General features: G+C 34.3%; 3 protein-coding genes across 3 annotated transcripts; 2 read left to right on the forward strand and 1 right to left on the reverse strand.

The window, feature by feature from the left end:
• The first annotated feature begins 3,507 nt into the window (after window positions 1-3,507).
• LOC131620963 (protein NEDD1) lies at window positions 3,508-10,370 on the forward strand. The gene is made up of 10 exons (XM_058892170.1): window positions 3,508-3,820; window positions 3,909-4,012; window positions 5,272-5,532; window positions 5,630-5,734; window positions 6,147-6,212; window positions 6,338-6,559; window positions 6,909-7,433; window positions 8,753-9,370; window positions 9,509-9,679; window positions 9,749-10,370. The coding sequence occupies exons 1-10, from the start codon at window positions 3,664-3,666 to the stop codon at window positions 9,854-9,856; spliced, it is 2,337 nt and encodes a 778-aa protein (XP_058748153.1). The 5' UTR covers window positions 3,508-3,663; the 3' UTR covers window positions 9,857-10,370.
• Window positions 10,371-15,579: 5,209 nt separating this feature from the next.
• Window positions 15,580-19,866, forward strand: LOC131620964 (folylpolyglutamate synthase-like). Its single transcript, XM_058892171.1, has 15 exons — window positions 15,580-15,739; window positions 15,906-16,054; window positions 16,533-16,598; window positions 17,010-17,119; window positions 17,198-17,258; window positions 17,388-17,471; window positions 17,569-17,625; window positions 17,717-17,777; window positions 17,920-17,966; window positions 18,073-18,315; window positions 18,402-18,698; window positions 18,807-18,885; window positions 19,024-19,179; window positions 19,320-19,471; window positions 19,559-19,866. The coding sequence occupies exons 1-15, from the start codon at window positions 15,727-15,729 to the stop codon at window positions 19,616-19,618; spliced, it is 1,635 nt and encodes a 544-aa protein (XP_058748154.1). The 5' UTR covers window positions 15,580-15,726; the 3' UTR covers window positions 19,619-19,866.
• Window positions 19,835-20,819, reverse strand: LOC131620965 (probable glycosyltransferase At3g07620). Its single transcript, XM_058892172.1, has one exon. The coding sequence runs from the start codon at window positions 20,817-20,819 to the stop codon at window positions 19,923-19,925; it is 897 nt and encodes a 298-aa protein (XP_058748155.1). The 3' UTR covers window positions 19,835-19,922.
• Window positions 20,820-22,394: the final 1,575 nt, after the last annotated feature.

Consider the following 22,394-nt stretch of genomic DNA (forward strand, 5'->3'; position numbering starts at 1 on the left):
AAACAATTTTATTTATTTATTTTATTAAGGTCTGCAAATTACCCGTGGACTTAAACGAGTCAAACTCAGACAACCGTATCACAACCATGCATTTAGGTATTTTGTTGTGCTATTTGTGCTAACATCATCATTGCCACATGGTACCAGAAGAAGTTTGCATCACTGGTATTTCATTTCCTCTAGCCTATATTTTTGATAACTTACCATTATAAGACCGTGATAACAAGTTATATCAACACTTTGTCGATAATTTTTTTGTCCCAACACACTTTGTGGTTGGGAGTTTTCTATGGAAAGTTTAAATTATTTGACTTCTTCATCCAAGCATATCTCAAAAATTTCATCTGCAACAAAGTAGATGAGATGTTCCAAAAACAGATGAATATATTTTACGTTCATCTAAGATGCAAAGAAGGGGTTATCAAATCAAAAGTATGTAAAATTGAAATTTCTATTTCTTTGGAGGAATCTAATGACATTTGTAATTTACCATGCACCAATTCACTCTACACTACCAAGGCCCCCAATTTTGTTGATGAATTTGATTGTCTAATTGCTTCTCAATCAATTCTGATTGATCTAACTACATGCCACATGTTCACTATGTGGCTCAAGATATTTGTGTCATTCACTATGTGGCAACACAAATTCTCATCCCAAGAAGTCAAATCTTAGGCAAGTATCAAAAATCGATGTGGTAATCACATGGTTACTATGGAAAATTAATGAAACAAATTAGGGCTAGTGGGGTAATCCATTACATGAAGGAATGCTGAAGCAAGGGAAATGTGTGGTTACCCTTGTTGGTGTAAGACCTAGAGGCCAATAGTTTTATTAGAACATAATACATGTATCGAATTATTTATTAATAATTAAGAAGATATTTCTTTATTAAGTTTGTTTTTCCAAAATAATAAAATCTCTAAAATAACTAATCCGTTTAATGAAATCTTAAGTGTGACTTAATCACGATATCCCATTAAACATAAGTACATTAGTTTAAAGTATCTGTAGTCAAGTTTTATTATGAAGTGGGATAACATTAAAGCATTTATACTATTATGCAGATAGACTGATGATTACAACTCATGGATCATGGATAGAGAGTTATCAAATCTTAACATAGGTATGAATATTAAGAGTAATATTTATACATGATTGATCTACTATGAGAATACTATATAGAATGTTATGCAAAGTTTCATAAGTTATTCTCATGGTGATAGTGGTGTATACCACCCTTCTACCTAAAATCACTATGTACCCTAGATGTGGAGTTGAATACTTTATTATTGATTAAACATTGTCCGTAACTAGATGACCACAAAGTTAATTGATGGGTACTCCACAAATCATGTTGAGGGACATGAGTGACCTAGATGGAATTTGCCCATCCCGTGTAACAGTATAAATGTCTAAGGGCCCAATATTGAACTAGACAAGGGTGACATGTTCTATGCCTTGTGTTCAATACAAACATAAGGGCAAAAGAGTAATTGTACATACAAGTATTATCACGAAAAGATTTTGTCAGAACACATGAAATTTTCGTGTTGCATAGCATTTGCTAGATACCACACACTGTTTATTATGTTAAATGCGTGATTTAATATAATTGTCTATGTCACGAGAACCTACATATAATTAAAAGCTTCAATATGTAATAAATAAGAGTGAAAAGTGTAATCAATTTACTACTATTAGGCATTGTGACTCTCAAAAGAACATATGTTGAAGAATCATATTTATTTGAAGAAAGAAAACCTTATCATGATTTTAGAGTTTCATAATTCTCCCAGATCTTTCTTACAAAAATATAACTATAACAAAAATATAAATATTATCATGATTTAATTCTCCAAGGTCACCCACTTTCTCTTTTTCAGTGAAACCTAATGCTGAATGCATTTATCGACAACTGAAAAGTCACAATAGATTTTGGAAGATGTTCTTTGGGAAAATAAAGCCCTTCATTCTACCAAATCTTTTACTCACTAACTTTATAAGCCAAATAATTTCATTTGTAAAAAAAAACAGAGAAAGATGAGTTAGCGGACACATTACTTAATTTCTAATATGCTCCAATCTATTCATAACATGTTTCAAATGTGGGTTCTAAAAAGTTGAAAAAAATTAATTGAATGTAACCAACAATTTAGCGTAATGAATGTTCTTGGAGGCATAGATCGACGGATAGACGTGAAGCGTATGTATGGTATAACAATTGTATATTGTTTATCATAATGAAGGTCCTTGGAGGCATAAAGTGACATGTAGATGTGAAGCGTATCTATGGGATATCATCTATAGACATTTTATTGTAGTGAAGGTCATTGCAGGCGTAGATCGATTGGTAGAAGTGAAGCGCATATGTGGTATAAGAGTTGTAGATTGTTCATCGTACTTACCAATGTTGTGTTCAAACAACTTTCCCAGGCACTATGTTAGTTGGTAAACGACATTTCATTTTTCTTTTATGCTACAATTTTAATTTTCGTCTTTTAAATCTTTCTTTTGAACCATTTGAGTTTAGGCCTTTTGTGTATTCTGACTTCTGTTAAATAAATTTGTGGTTTTCAATTTTTAATTAAATTTTTACTAACTAGAGATCATGTTTAAATTTCTTTCTTCTATTTTTGTTTTTGTTATTCTTAACTTCAGTTCATCCAAGGTTGAGCAACTCAATATGAACCTATTTGCAAAATGTACCAAGACAATTGATTGTTGATGTTTTGTGCAACCTTTAGTGGCTTTATCCAAGTTGTGTTTGTATTTAACTGTTGACAGATTATGCTGATTGAGTTTGAGACAAAAAATTAGCTTCTAAACATTGGCTAATGTTCATTTATGAAAGAGTTATACAACAACTAATCTGTGTCTAATATTACTTTTTATATATATATATATATATATATATATATATATATATATATATATATATATATATATATATATATATATATATATATATATATATATATATATATATATATATATATATCAAATAAATTGGTTTGTAACCAACATTTTATCGTAATTAATGTTCTTGGAGGCACAGATCAACAAATAGATGTGAAGCGTATCTAACTATCTATGGGATAACTGTTGCTGATGTAGACTGTTTACCATAATGAAGGTTCTTGAAAGCATAAACTGACGGATAGATGCGAAACGTATCTATCGTAATGAAAGTCCTTGCATGATTATAATATATCTCATGACATTTCCCTAATATATTTTTTCTTAAGTTTTTAAGATTATAACAAGTATGTTCTCATAATTTGTAGATCTATATTTTTATTGGTTTTGAAAATACTATTTGGATCAATATTTAAAAATTAGAATTTATTATTAGTTGATATATAAAACTATTTGAAAATTTTTAGATTTTCAAATAAATTTTAGAATTGACAATTGAGATAATATAAATTTAGACGGAACTCTCGTACATAACATAGTTTATTAAAATACCAAATGATATAATTAAATTTAATATCTTAAGAAAGATAAATGCATCAATTAATTAATCAATGAAATTCAAAAAACAAAAAAGTTAACGGGTAATCTCTGATGCAGTTTTGAATACCCGGTTTCTAATTCAAATCCATTTTCACACCATCAGCATTTTCGGTTACAGCGGCGAGAAATTTCTCGGATCCGTCAATGTCGTTGTTGGCTGCCAGTGGCGGCGACACCGTCAAACTCTTCGACGCTTCCGACAAGCTATTCGACTCTTCCATCAACTCCGGCGATCCTTGCATCCTTAACTTCACTCCTTCTCCTGGCTTTCAAGTCAATTCAGTCAAGTGGAATCACACTAGTGAGTTCATTTCACTATTTTTCTTCTTCTTTTGCTTTCTAGGGTTTCAATTTCTGAACTGATTTTGGTGAATTGTGTTTCTGAACAGATTTGGTTGTTGCAAGTGCTGGTGATGATAATCGGATCTCTTTCTGGCGTAAGAATGGACAAAGCATGGGGACTATTCCGGTTGATAATGTTGACAACATTGAGGTCATTTTTAATGTTGAGTTTTGCAATTTGTAATGCACTGTGTAGAAAGTTTAAACACTGTTTTAGGTATGAGCCCGTTATCTTTTAGGTACCAATTTTAATGGCTTGATAAAAAACAAACCTAGCTTCGAAAATACCGTCGGAAAAACCAAAGTAAAAAGCATATCAGGATTCTGCCAAAATAGTTTCCTAGGATTCAGTTGAGATAGCAGGAACTTGAAACGTTGGATCATAACAAGGATTTCGACGAGTCACTTGTTAAATCACACAAGTTTATGATGTTTCGAGTGTTTTGCAATTCGGATCTCTCATACAATTACCCATTTTGGTGAAATCAAGCCAAATTTCTACCAAAAAACACAAAAACGTACTAGCATTCTTATTTAAGTGATGGAAATGAAGGTTGGGCTTGAAGGCTGAAGGGGGACCACAAGATCTACATTGATGATTCAATTGTGATGGTGATTGCTATGCGGCTGAGGAAGGAAATGCAGGTGTGGGCTGTGTGGCTATGGTTGATCCAAATGATGATGGTTTGATTCATATTGAAGAAGCTGGTAGTAGTGCTACATCGATTGTACCTGGAGATGAATTGGATGTTCCTAGTGTTGAAGAAAGTAACTATGAAGAGGGAGATGATGATGGTGAGGATGATGATGATGGACACGATTGAGGTGATGATGATGATGGACACAATTGAGGAGATGATGATGAGATGAATGAAGATAGAAATGTTAATGTTATGTAAAATGATTTGGTTGGTTGGTGCCGTAGAGATTTGATCTAGGCTTTAAGTATTTTCTTTGGTGGACTTTGTTGTGGTATCTTAAGCTTTTATCGGTCTCCTTTGTGGGTAGTTTCATGTTTAAACTTTTAGAAAATTTCATGTTTTATATGTGTTTTTTGGTTTATTAAGACTTGCGAATTTATGCACTGTATTAGTATTAGTTTTCATTTCAGTAGGATCTCATCATTGTTACTATCTTTTGTTTTACGATCTTGCTACCCCATCCCGTTGATCCTACATAATTATCTCGGTAGGATCTTCCTACCCCTTCCCAATCTTAGGCAAGATCAATCTTGACAACCTTGGTAATTGGAGTCACCTTCTGGCATAAGCATGTTCTTTTTCTTTCCATTTATTTTCTGCAAATATATGCTCACTCTTTGGTGTTAGTGGTACTGATAGTTGATGACTACAGCATGATTAATCACTTTTTTTCTTTCTTTTACTTCATGCTGATTTATTTTATTGGCAGGAGTCAATACTGGCCATCAGTTTCAGCAATAAGGCATCCAGATATATGTGTTCTGGAGGAAGTGATCAAGTTGTAAAGATATGGGATTTGCAAAGGAAGCGCTGTATTAAAAGGTTTAAGGGTCATACTAATACTGTCACGGGTGTAATGTACAATTGTAAAGACGAGCATTTGGCTTCTATCAGCCTCAATGGGGACCTTATACTGCATAACCTTGCCTCTGGGCAAAGGACAGCCGAACTCAAAGATCCCAATCAACAGGTTTTTCTCATTATCTGAACTTGAACCTTCTGCTTGGTGCATGTCCTTGCAAGTGTATATATGGACTAATCTGCTATATTTAAAACTGTAAGACCAGATGTTGAGAGTTCTTGATTATTCTCGGGTTAGTCGTCACCTTCTTGTGACAGCTGGTGATGATGGGACAGTACATCTGTGGGATACAACTGGACGCAGTCCTAAGGTATGCAATGCACTGCAATTTTTGACTTGGTTGATAGTTGAAGCAATTAATCAGTGTTCTCCTTTCCAAATTATAATAGAGCATAACTTCACTTGTCATCTTCCCTATCTACACTACAGCATTCTTAGTCATGTCTATCTTGTCTTTATTATAGTTTAAAAATAACGGGTTGTCTGAAAACAACTTTTGCATTATCATTTGAGCGGTGGTTTGAGGCCCAAAATTATGCTCGAACATACTCACTCATCCATTGTTTTACCGAACATGTTATTTGGGGATGAAACTCATTTTTTGGGTTTGTAAACTATAATTGATCATGCTATTAGTAAGCAGTTTAGTATTACTATTTTTTATCGAGATTCCAAATGGGTATTTTAAGTTGATAGCTCATATTTTCTTGGAAAATATTAAGGTTTCATGGATGAAGCAGCATTCGGCCCCAACTGCTGGCATTAGCTTCTCTCCATCCAACGATAAGGTTTTTTTCCCACTGCTATTTGTAGATTTATTTACGTAGCGAGGATGTTCCATGTTGCTGTGAACATTTTACCCTTTCTTTAGTCAAGGTAATTTTGCTTTCTGATTTCTTTCTCCAATTAACAGATCATTGCTAGTGTTGGCCTTGATAAGAAATTATACACTTATGACTCTGGATCTAGAAGACCAACATCTAGCATTTCTTGTGAAGCTCCTTTTTCTTCTGTAGCCTTCAAAGATGATGGTTGGATGCTGGCTGCCGGAACTAGCAATGGACGTGTGGCTTTCTATGATGTCCGTGGAAAACCACAACCTGTTGGTGTTCTTCACGCTTATGGTAGTTCAGAGGTAATTCTTTTGCTTCATTAATTCATTTAGAATTTCTTGTCTTGAACTACATGATTTATTGCATTCAAACCTTAAGTAGGAGATATAAGGGTGGCTTGGTCAGTGGTTTGGGGGAGGGAGTTAAAGAGAGGAGTGACAAAGAGGTCGAAAGTTTGATTACTACCCTCAACATGAAAACTAATTACTAAATTTTGTTTAAAAATAACTGTAAGATCAGCTGAGTGCAAATCACTCAACCATTTTAGAATTTCTCTCTCATATTCTCTTATGTTCTTCAAGTTAAAGCATTGACCTCTTGGTGTCAGGTTGTCAATTTATAGTTCTACTAACTTATTATACCATGCAACAGGCTGTTACAAGCTTATGTTGGCAAAGATCAAAACCAGTTATTGTCGATGAAAGGAATTGCACTGCTGAGACTGCTCTTGTGGGAGATTCTGTTGAAGATTCAATCCTTATGCCTGATCCTTTACCTCCTGCAACTTCATCTAGCATTCCCCTATCTACATCATTGTCTAGTACTTGGAATTCTGGTAGGCTGGGTGCTTCCATTGACACATCTTTGCTTGCAACATCCAGCAGTGAATTTATAACAAGCCTACCAACTGTGTCTATTGGAGAGGAAACACCAATCCGAAACAATTTACGGCTAGGTGGAACACTGTCCAGGTTGAATGCTCCGCGTTATAAATTGACGGAGGAAATAGATGTATTCTCCCCTCTTGTGGATGTTACACCAATAACACCTTCAATGTGGGATGGAAATGGGGTAAAGAAGGATATTTTATCATCCAGTCGAAGATTTCCAAATTCAGAAGTCGTAACCAGTGATCATGCAATAGCTGATTGGAAGTCCGGCTCTACTGCCAAGCAGGTTAGTGTCTCCCTAACATTGAGTTTAACTTCATGTGAAATGTTGATCTATGAATAAACCTTCAATTTGATGCAACAAATCTTTATATCTTGCCAACCATGCCTGTCAATTAAACAGTGTTAATTTGTAGCAATTGAAACTGTCCGGTTTCAAGGCATATTACATTCTCAGGAATGACATTTCCATGATACTTAATGACCAGGACTGTTAGTCACGGATAAGTTATAAAATGTGGATAGCATTTAATGTTTTCTATTTTTAAACATTAATTAATCAAAACATACTAAAAACGTGGTAGAATAGAAGGAACTTAGAGCAGAAGTTAATGGTTGGGCAGGTTACTCCCGTTGCCATGGGAAACTAATATGTCTACCCTAGTCATAGGATGTAAAGGCAAGCAAAATATGGGGATTTTTCTTTCTGGAGAATGAAAAATGCTTGGAAATATTAAATTTCACATTCCAAAGTTCTCTTTCTGCAGTGTAATTACGTAAACAATAATGTTACAAACACACCCTAATATAGGAGGAAAACCTCTTTTGATGAAAAGAGCTGTATATTTGGAGTTCTTTAATTTGAAAAGCCATTTATCTTTCTTTTTTTTATCCTTGTTTGTTAAAACTTTGTAGTCCAATCCCAAGGATGCACTTGTGCCCACAAACTTTTGGCATGAGATGTGTTTCAGTTTAATTATCCCCAGATCCCAAATCTTATTTGTACCACCAATACAGGTCCCTCTTTTCTCTTTCTGCAAATTGTTATCGTAATGGTTGAATTTCTTTGAGGCCTAGAATTTTCAGGGAGGATTTGACCCATACATTTGATTTTAAACATACTACATAATTTCATCTATTTTTTAAATTCGTCCATTAGTGTCAGCTCTAGGTTTATTGATTTAAGAAGGTTGCAATAGTTTTATTTATTTAACATCAAATCAAATGATAACAAATCTGATGACATGATTTATATATGAATATTGTAAATAAAATTACTGCAGTGATACTAATGGAATTTATATATGAAATAATTTCCTATTTTTGAATATTGTAAATAAAATATTCTTACTGTAGTTATATTATTACTATTGTTAGTAGTAAATTAGTAATTAATAGTAATTTGTATTCAGACCTATTAAGTTAGAATAATTTATATAAAAAGATTAATGGTTGTACATTACACATACTGGAAATATATTATTCTTTCAGTTTCACATTGAACATTCGAGACACATGATTTAGGTTACAAATCAAATCTCATTTATTTACGTGTCTGAATAATTTAATCATATTTTTACTTATTACAATATCAATTTGCTGTAGGATATCACTCAATCTTCCTTTCCATTTGCGGGGATAACTCCTCCATCCACAAAGAGTGAAGAATCTTCCATCACTCCTCCAGAGGCATGGGGTGGTGAGAAGTTAGCTGATAAATATATTTACCCACGTCAGGCAAATGCACCATCTCGTTTTGGGATGTTAGCTTCCAGTGGTCAGGCAGCAGGATTGACGTTTTCTGGAGTGCAAGATACATCCTCATCATCTGGTATCAGTCCCTATACCAGTTCAAGCCTAAAATTTTCCAATTTGCGCACCAAAGATGTTTCTACAGGCCAGGAAACTTCACTGGGGTTTTCTGATCACATGTCCTCTACTTCTTTGCTCTTTCCCATCAATACAAAAGCCAGCATTGGACAGGCAAACATTGAGTCTCCAAAAATATCTGATTCTCCTAGAATGCAATCCTTTTCTAAAAGAATTTCTAGTTATGCAGAAAGAATAAGCACTGCACCTGCTTTCAGCGATGGTGCATCTCTTGCAGGTGGTTCACCTAAGATTAAGAAATCAGGAGCAGAAACCAGAGAGGAACTTCTAAATAGCTTGCTATTGAAGTCAGACATATCTATCCCAACAGAAGCAGGCTCTCTACTGACAAATGTATGTTAATATTTACAATTTAGTTAGATATGATAATATTATCTCTATGCTTGTTGATATCTGTTATGGTAGTCTTTTGAAATGTACTTTTGTTTGTATCGTTTTCTAATGTTATTGATTTATGTTATTTGACGATAGGGAACAATACCACAACAGAAAGCATCTCAGTCAGATGCACAAGGATCTTCATTTACACTTCAGCTTTTTCAGCGGACCCTGAACGAAACTCTAGGTTCCTTTCAGAAATCTATACACGAGGATGTGAGAAACGTCCATCTTGAAGTATTAAGACAGTCTCATCTGCACGAGGTATGCATCTAGAATAAGTGAAGGCTGTTTACATTTTTCATTTCTTTAATTAATTGTCTTATTGACCAGATGGAAATGTCAACCATGATGAACTTAATTCTGGAAAATCAAGCTAAGTTGGTGAAAGAAATGGAGGCTCTGCGTAAGGAAAACGAGCAGCTTAGACAATTGCTTTGACTGATGTGAATAAGGTCACTACATTTTTCTGACAGCATCTTTATCCCGTGGGATCTGTTTAACTTTTGCAGACTAGCAATTTATCTTTGATTTGTGACACACAATTGGGTTTCGGCTTTTTGATTGCGGTGGTTGGAAAACAAAAAAAATATCACAAGTGGATTGCATGTTACTGGAATAGGTATTGAAAGTGTATAGAGGTGGTTTTTTAATTATGGAATTTTTTTGTTGGGTGATCTATATTTTGCAGATTATATATATATGGAATCAAGTATATAAATTAAAAAGGTGATGATATATTTGGTTTAATAAGAGTCAGTTTGGTTGGTTCAAATGGGAGGATGAGATGAATTATTTTTCTAAGGGAAGGAATGGAAGAGATTTTGTGGAAGAAAGCTAAATTGATTTAGGAGGGATTTCAAGTACAAGTGTTTTAAATAATCTCTTCCCACCCCTATGCTAAAATTAAACTAAACATTATTCAATATTTAAAATAATCTTTTTCCTTGAATGACACTTCATTCCATTTTTAGAGTGTTGTATGATCGAATCTATAAAAATACAAATCTAGCATTCTAAAACTCACTTCTAAAATCTTATAGAATTTATCTCCTAAATTGAGAAAAAGATATTACTAATGCTTTATTTGGGAGTTTGGGAGTTTGAAGGAAAAGAGGAGAGTTTTTAAAAATAAAAGAAGGAAAGAATGGAAAGAATTGAAGGTAATATTTTAAAATTTGGATCTTGGTCTTATACTATTGGGTCTATGAGTTAATAGTCGGACCACTGGATCATCGGTCGGATCGCATGAATTTTAATAATGTAAAAATATAGAATTTTTCTTTTGTAACATGACTTTCTTTAAAACTTTTTTTAGTTAAAAATATTATTATATTGTATAATTAATTTTTTAATATTTTAAATTTATTATATTATTATATTGTATGATTAATAATAAATAAGTTTAATAAAAATTTTAATATTATAATTATAGAATATATATAACTTTTTTAACTTTAATTAAATTTAACATCAAAGAGATTTATGATATAATTGGTAAAACTTCAAACCTAATATTTGAAAGGTTATAGGTCTGATTCTTAAAATTTGACAAAATTTTATTTTTATAATTTTAATATTATTTAATTATTATAAATAATCAACATAATTATAAATATTAATAAAATTGAATTTTAAAACTGAGGTACTAAAACTAAAGAAAATAAAAATAGAGGATCAAAATTACAGTGAAGCTAAAAAAAGAAAAGAAATTCATTTGCTCATTGATCTGACCAGTAACCTAGTTGGGTCACACAGATTTTAACGGGTCAATTGCAACAATGGTCCGATGACTTTATTGGAGCACTCTATCTTGTGGTTCAAAATCTAACCGATCCGATCGATCGAAACTGTCTTAATTTTAAAACTATATTTTTGATTGAGAGAATTTTAAAGAATTTATTTTTATTTATAACATAATCAATATAATTTGGGGAGCTAAAAAAATATATTAGCAGAGATTTGAAATTTTTTGGAGGAATTTGATAAATTATTTAAATATAATTCGTATTATTTAAAAAATTACACACATTAATGATAGTTACTTTAATCATTTTATAAAAAAATATTCTTTTAAAAAATATTAAAAATTTCTCTAAGTTCTCTATTTCCTTCTTAACTTGAAAAAATAAAAAGATAGTAAATCAGTAAGCCATTTTTGCTAAAACTCTTTTTGTACACAATTATTTAAGGGAATTTCTTATTCCACTCATGCTTTTTTAACGCAACCACGCAAAATTTCAAAAATGCTCCTCAAAACTAGAAATGTATTTTCGGTTTGTACCATAATAGACATTAATATTGGAATTAACCGAAAATATAACTACAATATGGAACCGTAAGTATATTTCTGGTTTTTAGAACAGCTAAAACGCGCGCTGCTTCTTCCCCTCTCATTACCGTTTCAAAAACAAACAAACACAACAACTCTCTCAAAACAACTTTCACCAAATCAACCACATTTGCTACCGAAGTTGTTCGAAAGCCTCAAATACCAGTATATCAAGTATCCAACCACAATCAATCAACGTCTAACAACCACAATCAATCAGGTAAGTTATTTTTGAACTTTTTAGAGTTTATGAAAAATTTACTCAGAAATTAGGAGTTTGTGGTTTGTTTTCAACATTATGAATCAATACTAAGGTGTTAGAAATGTCTTTTTAATGATCAATTAATATTTTAGCGTGTTCATTTATGGGGGTGGGGTGCCATTAACAAACCTTTAAAATCACAGCAGAAACCGAAAATGCATTTTCAGTTTTCATCAAGAATAAAACCGCAAGTGCATTTTTCGGTTTTTTATGTGTTTTCAGGTTTGTTTTCAACATTGGTCCTTGAGTTAATATTTTTTTCGTGCTTCTACATGAGCAATGACTGACAGAGCATCTCGATTAAGACACGACAGAGACAACAAAGAAGAAAATATGAGCAAAAGCTTGTACGAAAGAAGAAATCCCTCAAAACTTAAATTCTTCACATCTTTCTAGTGTGTAAACTTTGAATGTAAATTTGTGCATCTGCTTATCTAAGAAGCACTCTTGTAAACATAAATCTCTTATAACCAATTTTGGTTGTTTTCCTCAAGAGACCAATTCGGTCAAAATTCTTGAGTTGTCAATGACAGTTTGTCATTGAGGTTGATTTTTTGATGAGACCAATTCGGTTAGAATTCTTGAGATGTTAATGAAAATTTGTCATTGAGGATGTTTTTCCTTAAGATACTAGTTTGATCATAATTCCTGAGATGTTAAGGACAATTCCTCATTGAGGTTGTTTTCCTCTAGAGACCAGTTTGGTCAGATTTCTTGAGATGTCAATGACAGTGTGTCATTGAGGTTATAATCAAAAGTTATCTGATTAGTGGATTAACTGCTTGTTGATAAGGAAAGATCACTTTGGTGAATGGATTGGAGTAACCTAGTTAACGGTGAACCAGGATACAAATACGCGTGTTTTTTATTATTATTGTTGTATGCTTGTTATTCAGTGTTGTTCGAGTTTGGGTGTTCGAAAAGTTTTTAATCCTAGAAACCTAATTCAATTCCCTCTTTCTTGTGTTTCTTTGGACCTTCATCTGCAACCGTTACCTCACTACTAATGGTATCCATAATAGGAAACTCCACCCCAAACTGATTTTTCTCCATCATAGTTTCTAAAAGTTTCATCCACAAGTCTTTACTCTTCTTTCCTTGACGTGACTATCTGGATGTAATACATCTGCGATTGATGAACTTCAATCCTCCAGGGTTCACTCCCGATAAATCATAAATATTCCTTCCTTCAAGTTTCATACTACTGAGTACTGTGAGAGTTTGAAAATTTACTTATGTAAATGAGTACCTATCAACCAAGTAAGCTACTTTGACACCAACCTTACTCCAGAGACTTAATGACAACTCAACAGTTACATGCTTTTTTATCTCCTGTCTTATGCAAAACTCATTAAATTCCTTGAAACAACCTCTAGGCATATATAATGCCTTGACCTCAAATCCTATAGTTTGTTCTTATAATAAAAGTCTTCACTAGCTGTTGATGAATGAACAACAATACTGGAACCTTTTAAAATAGATATACCACATATTTTAGATCCTTTAGCTATGATAACTTCACCATGCAAAATCTTCAACGTCCCACATTTAATTTTAATACAATACCTTAGATCATCAAGCATGCTTATGGATAGGAAATTTTGGCTGAGTTATAGAACATACCTCATATTGTGAAGAAGAAACTCACGATCATGGAACATTTTAGTCTAACGGTACCAATATTATGAACCTTTCAAGCCTTATTGTCACCATGAAGTACTACCCCACCTTGCTCCAACTTCAATGTGTCAAATTATTATTTTCCCAGACACATGTGATAAGAGCAACTCGAGTCTATGACCCAATCCTCTTCAATCTCCAAAATTGACACCACTAGTACACCAAACTCTCATAACTATCATCATATGAGGCAACTGTAACCTAAACAGAATCATCATTATCCATCGTCCTAGGATAATCCCTCAGGAAGTGACTAATTTTCTTACAATTAAATCATTTTACCTTTGACTTGTCAAACCTATTTGATTTGAAAATCCATCTACACTCACTTCATCCTCTTGATACATTCAATCCTTCACCAATATCACCAATCTTCAAATCTATCACTTTTGAAAATTCTTTAGATCTCACAGTCGTTTGGACTTTATCCAAAGTAATAATATCTTCCTTACTATACATAAATGCATCTTTAAAGTGCTCAAAGAATATGGGCAATGAGCTCAACAAGAATAAAGCCTTGTTCTCATATTTAATCTTCACTTCAATATTCTCAAGATCATCAATAATCTTGTGAAATTCCTTCAATTGCTCCAATATGAATCTGCTCTCCACCATTCGAAATGAGTGAGCTCTTGTTTTAGACACAACCCGCGAGGCAAAGACTTAGTCATATACAACAATTCAAATTTCACCCACATTGAAGCCGCAATCTACTCCCTGGCGACTTCCCTTAGAACTTTATCCCTGATGCACAAGATAATGACACTCCTTGCCTTACACACCATTTTGATCTTCTCCGCTTTTGTTAGGAGTGTAGCCATCAACGCCTAACCCTTAAAAAATACACTTCTCTTGAGTTAAGTTTGTTTGCATCTTCACTTTCCATAATCCCAAATTACTTTCTCAAGAAAATTTCCCGATCTCCCATTTAGCCATGGTGTTCACTTGTAAATAACACCCCTTTGCCCCTCAGTGAGCGCCACTTGTTGTGAAATTGATAAAATAATAAAAATCACTTCAAAAAAAATATTTTGAGTTCAATCACACCAATCAATTTGATGTGTGGGACAAAGAACAATGACAACCAGAAAAATGACTTCAAGCAAGAAAAACAATAATATGCAAGAATACAGTAAATTTGTTTACATAGTTCAATCAAAAGACCTACTCTAGGGGAGAGAGTGGTTCTCAAATTTACTACAAAAGATTACAATGAATTACAAGAAAACAATTTTTCAAGTTTCCAACAAAAAACTCTATTATTTATCCAAGTGTTTTTTAATCTCTCAAACTCTCTAAGTATGAATCACATAAACTCCAGGTGTTTAAAATATTTATCAATATGTTATTCAAAAAAAAATTACCCTTTACTTTTCACTAGAATTTCTACCACATATCACTTATGACTTATACCTAACTCACTTATGACTTATACCTAACAAATTAGAGAAAAATCATATTTATAATTATCAAAACATTAACTCATCCAAGATATGATTCATTATCAAAGGATCAACAAACAAACTCAAAGAACTTTTTAAGTACCAAAATATATTTCTTTTCCTTCACTTATCTCATTTTATTAGGAAGATCCTAAAGTCCCATATTAGTTGGAGATAGAGCATTAAAAGAGTATGTATAGAGGGACACTCATCACCTTACCAACCAGTTTTGTAAGGATGAGTTAGGTCAAACTCTAATATGGTATCAAAGCCTATCAATTTAGGGCAAAATTTGAAGTTTTACTTTTAAAGACATTTTTGAATAAAAATAGTTTTGAAATCTGAACATATAGAAGTTAAAAAGTAAATTATTTTTCACCCCTACATGAACCTGAACTTGTCTTTTTTCTATTACATTTCTGTCCAACAACACCAGTAATAAACAAAAATGGAATCATCTTAAAACGCATATACCACAAAAAAATAAAAAAATAAAACTTTCTATCTACTTTTAATCCTTCAATCTCTCTACTCCACCTTCCATTCTCACTCTGTCACTCACCTCTCTCCTTCACAATTCACACACTCAGAAGCTATGACTGAACAAGGTATGATTCCCAATTCATCTTTTTCTATACTGTAAAAATTTCAGTTTTCATTCCTTTGAATCTTATGTTCATTCTTTTCCATCTGGGGTGCTTCAATTCAAATTAAAAATTTGATTTTTATTATTAATACGCTATTTAATTTTATGGGGTCTTTTCCTTTTTGCAGATGGAGGTAATGGGTCTCAGAAATCTTCATCTTTGACTTCCTCCTATGAAGAAGCATTAGAGGCTTTGTCGTCTTTGATCATTAGACGCACTCGTGCTGATGGTAGCAATTTCGGTGATCAATTTGATGTTCTTTTTGAGTACATTAAGGTAAAATTTTGACAAGTTTGTGTTTTACTATCAAAAAGATACTAAACGTGATTGACAATTTATACACATATAATAATTTAAAAAAATAAAAGTAATAGTAGAATAAAACCAAATGTGTATGTATCGTGTCGGCGGTGTCAGACATTGACATGTGTCAGACACAAGGGGTATACACCATGGTTTTAAATTGTGGTAGCGGATGTGGTTGCGATTGCTGGTGTTACGATTTTGGTCCTTGCACTTGTTTGCGATGGTCATTGTGGTTGATGTAGCGGGAATTTTGATTGGGAGGTGTTTTAAATATACCGTTGAAAATTTTTAGGCCTTGTGCGGTAACCCGCCTTGAACGCCCTCAAAGACGGCCCTGCAGCTGCATAGGCGTGGCGGTGCTACATGTGTGAATTGGTCAATTGGGTTTTGAGTATTTGGTGATTTTGTTGGGATGATTATTGTTAATAATGAAATGTAATTTTTATAGATGCTAGATTTGGAGGAGCAGATTTCAAATATGAAGATTATCCATGTGGCTGGTACCAAAGGGAAGGTAATCTCATTTTCTTTTGTGGCTTGCTTGTTGCTTGGAAGTGAAGTCATGAATAGAATTTTAATTTGGATTCTGCAATCGTTTATGTATGGCTTCTAGTTTTTGACTTTTCGTAGTTAGAGAGACGTCTAGCTGTGGATTTACAATTGAGCAAAACTTAGATGCAGTAACATAAGTACTGTTCTCGTTGTTCTTCCCACAAAAGAAACAGTTATGTTTTAAGAGAGTTTTTCAAAGCCTTTCGGAATTGTTGGCAACATTTATACTGTTTTTTAGTAGAAAACAATAGGAACAGTGCCTCTTTGTAGCTTAGTTTTGTCCTTTATAATTTTGTGTGTATGTTGCAATCAGTAACTAACTTTAAGCAAATTGTAATGATGGATATTGTTATTTTGTATTGTGGTTCCATAGGGATCTACGTGTACCTTCACAGAATCTATATTACGCAACTGTGGTTTTCGTACTGGACTTTTTACGTCTCCTCACCTCATTGATATCCGAGAAAGATTTCGTTTAAATGGGTGAGTGCTTCAGATTCATTTGTTGCAGCATTACTTCCTTTATTTTATTACTTAGCATTATTTTTGTTGCTTCTGCAGTATAGAAATCTCTCAAGAGAAATTCTTAGCATACTTCTGGTGGTGTTATGATAGACTAAAGGTATGTTTCCATGCATAAAGGAGTCAAGTGCTATTTAATTGAGAAAATGAATAAAAAATATTACCTGATATTTTGATTTTGATTGTTTATATGGCTAAGTATCTGGTTTGTCATTTCAACTGTGCACAGGAAAAAACTGATGATAATATTCCAATGCCTAACTATTTCCGTTTCCTCGCTTTACTTGCCTTCAAAATATTTGCAGCGGAGCAGGTTTGATCCTTATGCTTTGAATTTCTATGGAATCTTGTTTGTTAGATATACCATTTTTTTTGTATGCTCGGTGTTATTAACGAATACTTGTATGCAGGTAGATGTGGCTATCATGGAGGTTGGATTAGGTGGAAAATATGATGCAACAAATGTGGTATGCAGAGTTTTAATTTCAGCCGAAACCTATTGGTCTAACGTGACATCAATGTATGAATATTGAATATCGAATCTTGTTTGTATTTCAGGTTAAGGCACCTATAGTGTGTGGAATAACCTCCCTTGGGTATGACCACATGGAGATTCTTGGTTAGTTTTCTCTTTTTAAAATTCTAGGTAATCACTAATGTAATGCATACTTATAGCTATCGATTAGTGCGTTTTCAAAATTGATACATTATGGCTGAATATGCATGTTTCTATGCCCACTAATTTGTACAGCAATTGACAGGAAATACTCTTGGAGAAATTGCTGGTGAGAAGGCTGGTATCTTTAAGGTTGTTTTTAATTCTCTAGGATTCTTTTCAAGAAGAAAAATTGCTTTTCATGTCTGTGAAAAATTTGCTCGATTTTCCCTGTATTTATTTGTTTGTTTGTTTCTAGGATCGGATTCCGGCTTTTACAGTGACACAACCGGAAGAAGCCAAGCATGTACTTGAAGAGAAGGCTTCTAAATTAAATGTATCGCTTCAAGTGGCGCCTCCGTTAGATGCCAAGTTACTAAACGGCTTAACACTTGGTCTTGAAGGTGAGCATCAGTATTTAAATGCCGGTCTTGCCATTGCACTGTGCTCTACTTGGCTGAAAAGGACGGGGCATCTTGGAGACACGGACTTGGAACGAACGGTAAGTTCTAAAACTAGATATTTTTGCAGCTTTCCCCCCATTTTTTAAAGCCTTAATGATGAAGTGGATCATCTACTTGCATGAAGGACACTTTGCCAGAACAGTTCATAAAAGGGTTAACAAGTGCAAGTTTGCAAGGAAGGGCTCAGATTGTTGCTGACACACACTTCAAGAGTGAACAATCAAATGAGCTTGTTTTCTATTTAGACGGGGCTCATAGTCCTGAAAGCATGGAAGTGTGTGCAAGGTGGTTTTCTCTTGCTATCAAAGAAAACAACGCGGACCAAACGTTGTTTCATCGGCAACTTGATAATCCTAAGTCGTCTCATGAGATAGTGAAAATGCAACATGCAGAAAGAGGACTCCGGAGAAAATCCACTCCGGTAAAGTACATATTTACTTTCTAGATATTAAGCTATAAACTTCGAACTGGAGTTGATGATTCATTTTATAATTGAAATTTTGTGTTAAAGTCGTTGAATGGTCTGCAGATATTGCTGTTCAACTGCTTAACTGTACGAGATCCTCAGTTGCTTCTTCCTCGGCTGATGGAAACATGCGCTGGTCACGGTCGGTAGTCCAATAATGGTTTATGCGAATAATTGATTATTCAAGTTTGTTAGGGGTTAAAAATTAATGCAAACTATTTTTTACAACGAAACTTTTCTTTGTCCATAGAATAATGGAACAATTAAATTGAAATTGTAGGAGTTTATTTCAAGAAGGCGCTCTTTGTACCAAGTTTATCTGTGTACAACAAAGTTGGATCCCAAGCATCAACAACACTAACTGATTCTAAAGTCGATCTGTCGTGGCAGTTCGATCTTCAAAGAGCGTGGGAAAATCTCATGCAAGGAAATAAAGGTATTGATAGATTCATGACTTACAAATTGCAATTTCAGAACTCAGATTTGTAATTTGGTTATTTTGTAGATATGGTGTGTAATAAGAACCATATCTGTGAGTATCTTATTACTCCACTTTGTGATCCCTTGGCTTAACAGGTAAAATTACTGACACTATTTCTGAAGAACTAAAAGATGATATGGAAATGAGCGACAGTAATTGTGAACACAGCGCCGTGTTTTCGTCATTGCCAGTTGCAATCAAATGGCTAAGAGACAGAAGTCAACAAAATCAGTCGGTTCGTTTTCAGGTAACATAAATTACACCAAAGAGATGCAAATATCTGAATTCACATCACAAAATATCTAACATGCAACTTATCTGGTTGATACCTCAGGTTCTTGTGACCGGCTCTTTACATCTTGTTGGCGATGTTTTGAAATTAGTCAAGAAGTAAATTTGCTGTCAAATATGAGTTTCGATTCTAATTTCCAAACACAACTCAATTGCTGATATTCATGACCTTATTTCATGCCATGAGCTTTCTCAACCCAACAGCTATGGACTCCATTGATTCATGACCTTAGGATGGTGACATTCTATAGAGCAAATTTTGATTAACTTCAAATGTATTGTAATAATTGTTGTTCAGATTATATCTAAAAATAAAGACTTAAAGCCAAAACTCAAATTTATTTGATTTGATTCTAGACATCAAATAACATATATAGATATAATAACTAAAAATAAGCTAAAAAACATTATATAATTGCTTGTGTATATGAAGTATCAACATTTTCATATCTAACGGTATGGCGTCTAAGCCACAACTGATACATAATAGTGTTAAACGCATCCAACGGCTGAGGAGGTCGATTCCACCGCAAGTGCTTACATCCTTCCACACCCAATCTCTTCATACCATCGTGTCTTTTCTTCCACGTGTCAGTATCATTCTTCACACCACTTTTCACAAACACAGCCATCTCCTTCCACCTCAGCACATCCATAAACGGCATGTCGTTTACACCTCCCTCCGTAACCACAACAACAGGCACGCACCCCAAACGCATCGCTTCCCCCATGTCGTTTCCGTACTCAACTAAACAGAAATCTCCACCACCCGGCGCGTGGAGATTTGAGATCGGTGGTAACGTAAGATCTTTGTGAGGGACAAACCTGTGACGGCGCGTGGGAAAACAAGAGATCTGAACGGCGTTTTTCTTCAGCTCAACAATGTTCCTGTCGTTTTTGTTGGGAATTCCGGCGCAGGAGAGGTAAAAGTGATCGGCGCCGAGAGAACGGTTCCAGTAAGGAAAATCTTCACGGATGCGTGAGATGAGACGCGAGAGAGAGCGCGTGGAGATTTCAGAGGAGAAAGGGAAGAAGAAGAGGTGTGCTTGTTGAGGATGTTGGGTAAGGTAAGAACTGTTTAGAAGTGAAGAATAGAAGAGAGATTCTAGTTCTGTTCCGAAATTGTCAAATTGGTTTGTGTTTGGTGGATACATAAAGACTTTGAAATTTTGAACCATTTTATGATAATTTTGAAGGAAGAGTGTTGTGGATGTTAGGTAAGGATTGTTTTGTGGCAGTGAAACCACAAATGAAGAGGAACATGATAGTAGTAAGAGGGAGAGGGTTGTTTTGAGCAACAACATTTTACACTTTTGATGAAAATAGTAAGGTTTGTCTTGGGATGGTTTGAAGGTTGAAATGAAGATGAATTGAATAGGTAGCTAAGTCAAACCTATTCACTTGCATTTGCAATGGTGCCATTGGGTATAATGTATCCTTGACTTGACCTCGTGGTGTTGTTTGTTGGATCACGCTACTAAAACCCCCTTACCACCAAAAACTAAAATTTTTACCCCATTGTTTATATCCCCTCCCTCTACAAATCACGAATTTGGACCAAATTACTCCATGTATAAATACTTAAACTTTAAAAAAATTACACCTTTTCTTCGTTTCATTATAAAGTACCAAGAGAAAAAAATCGGAGAACACAACCACTATTTTTTCGAACCAATACCGAGAGTACAAACCGGAGAACGCGTAGAGAAGTTTTTCGGTTTAACATTACAACACACCGAATAATTTACAAGTAAGATTTTCGATTTGCATGTAAAAATTCTACAAACTGAATAACTTAGCTGAAGGTTCTCCGGTTCACATTAATGTTAACCGGTTCCCATGTTATCTGGTTCATGAAGTGTCTTTCGGATAACTTGTTCTTATGTTTTCCTGTTCATGTTTTTTATTCATTACATTTTTAATATTTTTAGTGGTGCGTAAAAGAGGAGGCCGAAGCGACGACGTTATGCGACGAAGAGGTGAATGATGATAATCTCGACAGGTGGTGGATGAAGAAGGACATCAGATAGTTGCACATGAGCCTGGTCCGCAGCAACCGCAGTTCCTCGGAGAGTCGTATGATACGTCTCTTGTGGTGAGGTACTAGGGTCATGTTGCTTGCTATTTATGGTTCGGCGACATAAGCTAATCTCTATTATTTTATGTTGAATCATTTTTAATTGTAATTACTTATATTTTACAACATATTTACTATAAATTGTTTTTAGGATAGAACTTTAAAGAAAGAGTTAAAGATTGTTGCACATGGTAGCAAGTTGATAGGATTGGCTCCAAACAGTCTCCACCGATGATAGAAGGTTGATTGTCTTGCTCTGGTCTATCCTTTCTTTAGAGATCCCAATTGCGAACGCCACTGGAAATATATTGCTGTTCCCGTCCTGTGCAACCGCCATAAGCATGGTTCCCTTGTATTTTCCGTATAACCATGTTCCATCAATTTTAAGTATGCGTTTATAATATGCAAACCCTCGCACGCAAGGTTTGAACGCCCAAAAAAGGCGATGGAATATTCCGTTTCCTTGGACAGGGTTCCCATCCGGGGCATGCGCGGGCAGTGTCTCTAGAATAGAAACCGTGTCAGGTGTGTAAGTTTGTAGCGCAGTACGGTAGCAGGAAAGATTTTTGTATGACTCCTCCCAATTGCCGTAAACTTTTTCAATTGCCTTTGTTTTTGTAACCCACGCCTTTCTATAAGAGGGAGTGTAGTTGTAGGCTGTAACGATATGCGAGATAATATTTTTGACCTTCAAAGACGGATCATAGCTTATGAGAGGCAAAGTCTCCTCATAGATAAGATCGCCACTGAGTTTCGTATGATCTAGGGAAGTGTTAGGGTTGACACATGTGTGTTGTTGCGT

The sequence above is a fragment of the Vicia villosa genome, linkage group LG7 (genome assembly GCF_029867415.1).
Source record: "Vicia villosa cultivar HV-30 ecotype Madison, WI linkage group LG7, Vvil1.0, whole genome shotgun sequence".
Lineage (NCBI taxonomy): Eukaryota > Viridiplantae > Streptophyta > Magnoliopsida > Fabales > Fabaceae > Vicia > Vicia villosa.